Source organism: Argiope bruennichi, chromosome 6, assembly GCF_947563725.1.
Source record: "Argiope bruennichi chromosome 6, qqArgBrue1.1, whole genome shotgun sequence".
NCBI classification, from domain to species: domain Eukaryota; kingdom Metazoa; phylum Arthropoda; class Arachnida; order Araneae; family Araneidae; genus Argiope; species Argiope bruennichi.
In genome coordinates, this window is record NC_079156.1 from 32,767,364 (window position 1) to 32,771,053 (window position 3,690).

A 3,690-nucleotide genomic window follows, 5' to 3' on the forward strand; every position below is an offset into this window, starting at 1 on the left:
TTTGAAATATATTAACTACATCCTACTGGCACCATTTGTTGATCCATCCCATTCTATTTTCATTCATATCTAACTCTTTAAGGGATAACAATCTTTACACTATACCCGGTGTTCTTGCCGTCAAGTCGCAAATGGCCTTTAAATTTATTTATATTCTGTCGATTGTATATGATATGGGATACAACACAAAATATTCGATAGTTTTTAATGTCGAGTTATTTTAATAGTAGACATGACTAAAGTAAACAAGGTAGGGGCCGTTTTCGATTCACCCGAAACTGCTTCCGATTCTGACAGTGATAGCTTTTTATTCAGTTTTCACTCGTCATCGTCTTCTTTAGTATCATCCTCTTCTTTTTCGGAGAATGATTTGTGGTCAGAAACAAGTTTTTCATTTTCATCAGATGACGGCTCTGAGGAAAATGATGGTGAAACCGATACTATGACTTCGGTCGCTACTGATAATAATATGGAAAACAAAACGCACTTTGAATTTTTGTGCACACCAAGAGAGAACTCTGCTGATGAAAAATGCACTGAATTGAATCACAAGGAAAGCAACCCTTTGCAAAATAAATTGAATAATTCTCAACACAGAAAAACATCCAATACTGTTTCTAATAAATTTTTTTGTGATATATGTGGTAGTGATTTTAATTCTCAGGCTATTTTCGATGTTCATAAATTAAATCATTTAGTCTCTGAAACTTACATTTGCGAGATATGTGATCATGTTAGTAAAAGTAGAGAAGAATATACTCTTCATTTTAGACAACATGGTAGCCTAGAATTTTCTGGAAATTTCAGAAAAAGGCACAAATTTTCCTTTTTCCCATATAAGTGTTATACTTGTGGAAAGAAATTCCACTTTTTTACCAGTTTTAAACAACATATTGAAAAACATGCTCTTTCACACATTTGTAATATATGTAATGAATCATTTCCAACCCAGTTACTTTGTCACCAGCATAAACTGCAGCATGCAGAAATTAAAGTCCATAAATGTGAAGAATGTGACAGAATTTTTCAAAGACCTTACCAACTTACTTTACATATGCAATTTCATAAAAATGAGAAAGAATACCGTTGTAAGGAATGTAATACCACTTATTGCTATAAAACTAGTCTAATGAGACATATGCGGATATACCACTCTCCCGATTCTCAACAATTTGAATGTGATGTTTGTGGCGAGTTATTTAAAACTAAAAAAATGTTAAATGGACATGCAATTTTACATAATACTAAAAAACTCATCCAGTGTCCTGACTGCACTCAATTTTTTAAATATCGTTCGAGTTATGAAAGACATCGATTTATTCATCAAAGTTCTGAACCATTTCGATGCAGTGCTTGTGGTAAATTATTTAAAAGTGAAAGTCTTTTAAAAGTCCATAAAGCACAGCATGTTGTAAATGATGAATTTGTATGCACTATTTGTGATAAAAGTTTTGGATGTCCGTCATATTTAGATCAACATATGCGAATGCATAAAAATACAAGTAATAAAAATAATTCATCAAGTCAAAATGATTAAATTTACTTATAATATTTGTATATAGATATTGCTATTTATTGTTTACTATAATAACTCTCTAAAATGCAATTTTTTTATGAAATGTGTCTTAAAATTTTTATTGATCCTTAAATTACAGATATTTTTATTTTTTGCATTTTGTGAAAAGACTAGACACCTCATTTTTTTTTATTAGGTGCTACATTTGTGCATGTATTCTTGCAAATTTTATAATAAAATTTTGTGTTTATAATTCATATTTATCTGAAATATGAATTAAATCCAAATCATGAATTACATTTTTTAAATAAACCATTTATTATATCTGTAAAAAGCAAACCGCTTTCCTTATACAAGTCATTCGTTGAAATTGTCTTCCACTCATTCTAAAGAATTTGCTGTACATAAAATAGTAACATTACATCTATAAAAGGAAAACTGCTGTTCCTTTCATAATAATCAAATTTCTCAAAAAGTTTTCGTTAATTTAATATTTTGTGGTATAAATTCATTTGGGTAATATTGAAATTATCTTTTAATCATTCTGAATTGTTATATATAAAGAACAATCCACTTTGTTTTAAAAGTTTCTGGACCTATTTATAAGCATTAAATACATGTAATTATTAAAAACAAACAAAAAAATCATTGCAATTAATTAGACTGGATAAGCAGTTTAGATAAATATTATAAATTATGTTTTACTAAAGTTAGTTTAAACCTTTTAAATTATCATATAAACTGAAGTTGTAAGTCCTGAAAATGAAATAATATTAATTTTATTGTGTTTCATTAATTTTCCAATAAAAAATAATTTTTTTTCCGCAGGGCCAATAATTTTATAGCTTGATAAATATGAAAAATGCTGTGTAGTAGTCTAAATATTGCATAATGGCTTGTAAAGTTGCTAAACTGAATATTTTTTTGCAGCAATTTTACTATTTGAAATTATTAGTGCTTTTTCACTTTGGTATCTACAATGTTTATCATTTTTAGTTTTCAATTCATTCTATATTATCTCTGATTTTTTAAAAAATCCATTTTTCATATTTGATTGAAATTTAACTCTTCTATGTAAACTTTTTTTCTCTCAAATTCTCTTATTTTGGAATAATTTGTCTTGTATTTGGACTTTGAACTACAAAAACTACTCATTTAACTATACACATCCTGTTTTTATAATCTTTATAAGTATTAATCTAGTATGATTCTTATAGATAAGATAAAATATCATTGGAGCTTGGTCAAAAATTTTGATTTCAAGAGAATTTTCTTGTAATTATCTATTTATTATTTTGATTCTCATCCAATACTTGTAAATTATGATCTATCTAAAGTATTTTTAGTTATATATAATATGTAAAATTATTTTATTTTTAAATGTTTAAAACTATTTAAAACTCTCAAGTTAGCCTTTTGTTTAATATTCTGATGACTTTTATACAGAAAAATGATCATCAAAGATATTTATTCTAAATAATTCTTAGAAATATCTTATAATAATTTAAAATTTTATAAAAACAAACTGAGATTTTACAAACTGTTTGTTTTTAGCTTTCTTTTTTCATTGTTCAGAGTAAACATATATTAACTGACTTTGTATTTTAATATTTTGTTTGGTTTTTTAAGAAATTATAAATGTATTTTAGTTATTGGTAGTGTAATATAGGAAATTTTATATGTTTTGAATAAAATAAATATTTGAATAAATTATCAACTGAAGTAATATGTTTTTTAAATTATTTAGTATTGTATTTTGCAAAATACAGAGATATTATAGAGACAATTCTAATTAATCTGTATTTGTCTCTCTCTCTCATCTTTTATCACTGTCCACTTATTCATTCTTGTGTCGCTATGTAGAGTGCTGCAATACTGATAGTTCTGGGTGAGAATTTACCCTGAATTATACTTGCAAAAGCTTTAATTTATTGGTGAATTTGGATTTTTAAAAAAAATTTAAGACATGTAGTTCTATTTATATTTAAAATAATAGGTAGAAACCATTTTTCTTCAAAGCAAACAAGCAAATTTTTTTTTAATTCTATATGTGTGAGCAAAACCCAATATACTTTAGAAATATGAAAGAATGCAATCAGAAATAATTCAATAAAACTGATTCAATGAAATTTGAAATTCTTGGCTCAAAATTTGGTAAAGAAGGAAATATTTTT

At 26.1% G+C, this 3,690-nt stretch overlaps 1 protein-coding gene across 1 annotated transcript; it reads left to right on the top strand.

Moving 5' to 3' along the window:
* Nucleotides 1-232: 232 nt before the first annotated feature.
* Nucleotides 233-3,408, top strand: LOC129971704 (zinc finger protein 501-like). Its single transcript, XM_056085681.1, has 2 exons — nt 233-1,502; nt 3,380-3,408. Exons 1-2 carry the CDS (start codon nt 233-235, stop codon nt 3,406-3,408), a joined length of 1,299 nt encoding a protein of 432 aa, XP_055941656.1.
* Nucleotides 3,409-3,690: the final 282 nt, after the last annotated feature.

Excerpts from the sequence above, each read along its gene's own strand:
- LOC129971704 (XM_056085681.1), top strand. The coding sequence starts at position 233 with ATGACTAAAGTAAACAAGGTAGGGGCCGTTTTCGATTCACCCGAAACT. Across the intron at positions 1,503-3,379 it reads GCGAATGCATAAAAATACAA|AGTGCTGCAATACTGATAGT; the intron begins GTAATAAAAATA and ends GTCGCTATGTAG.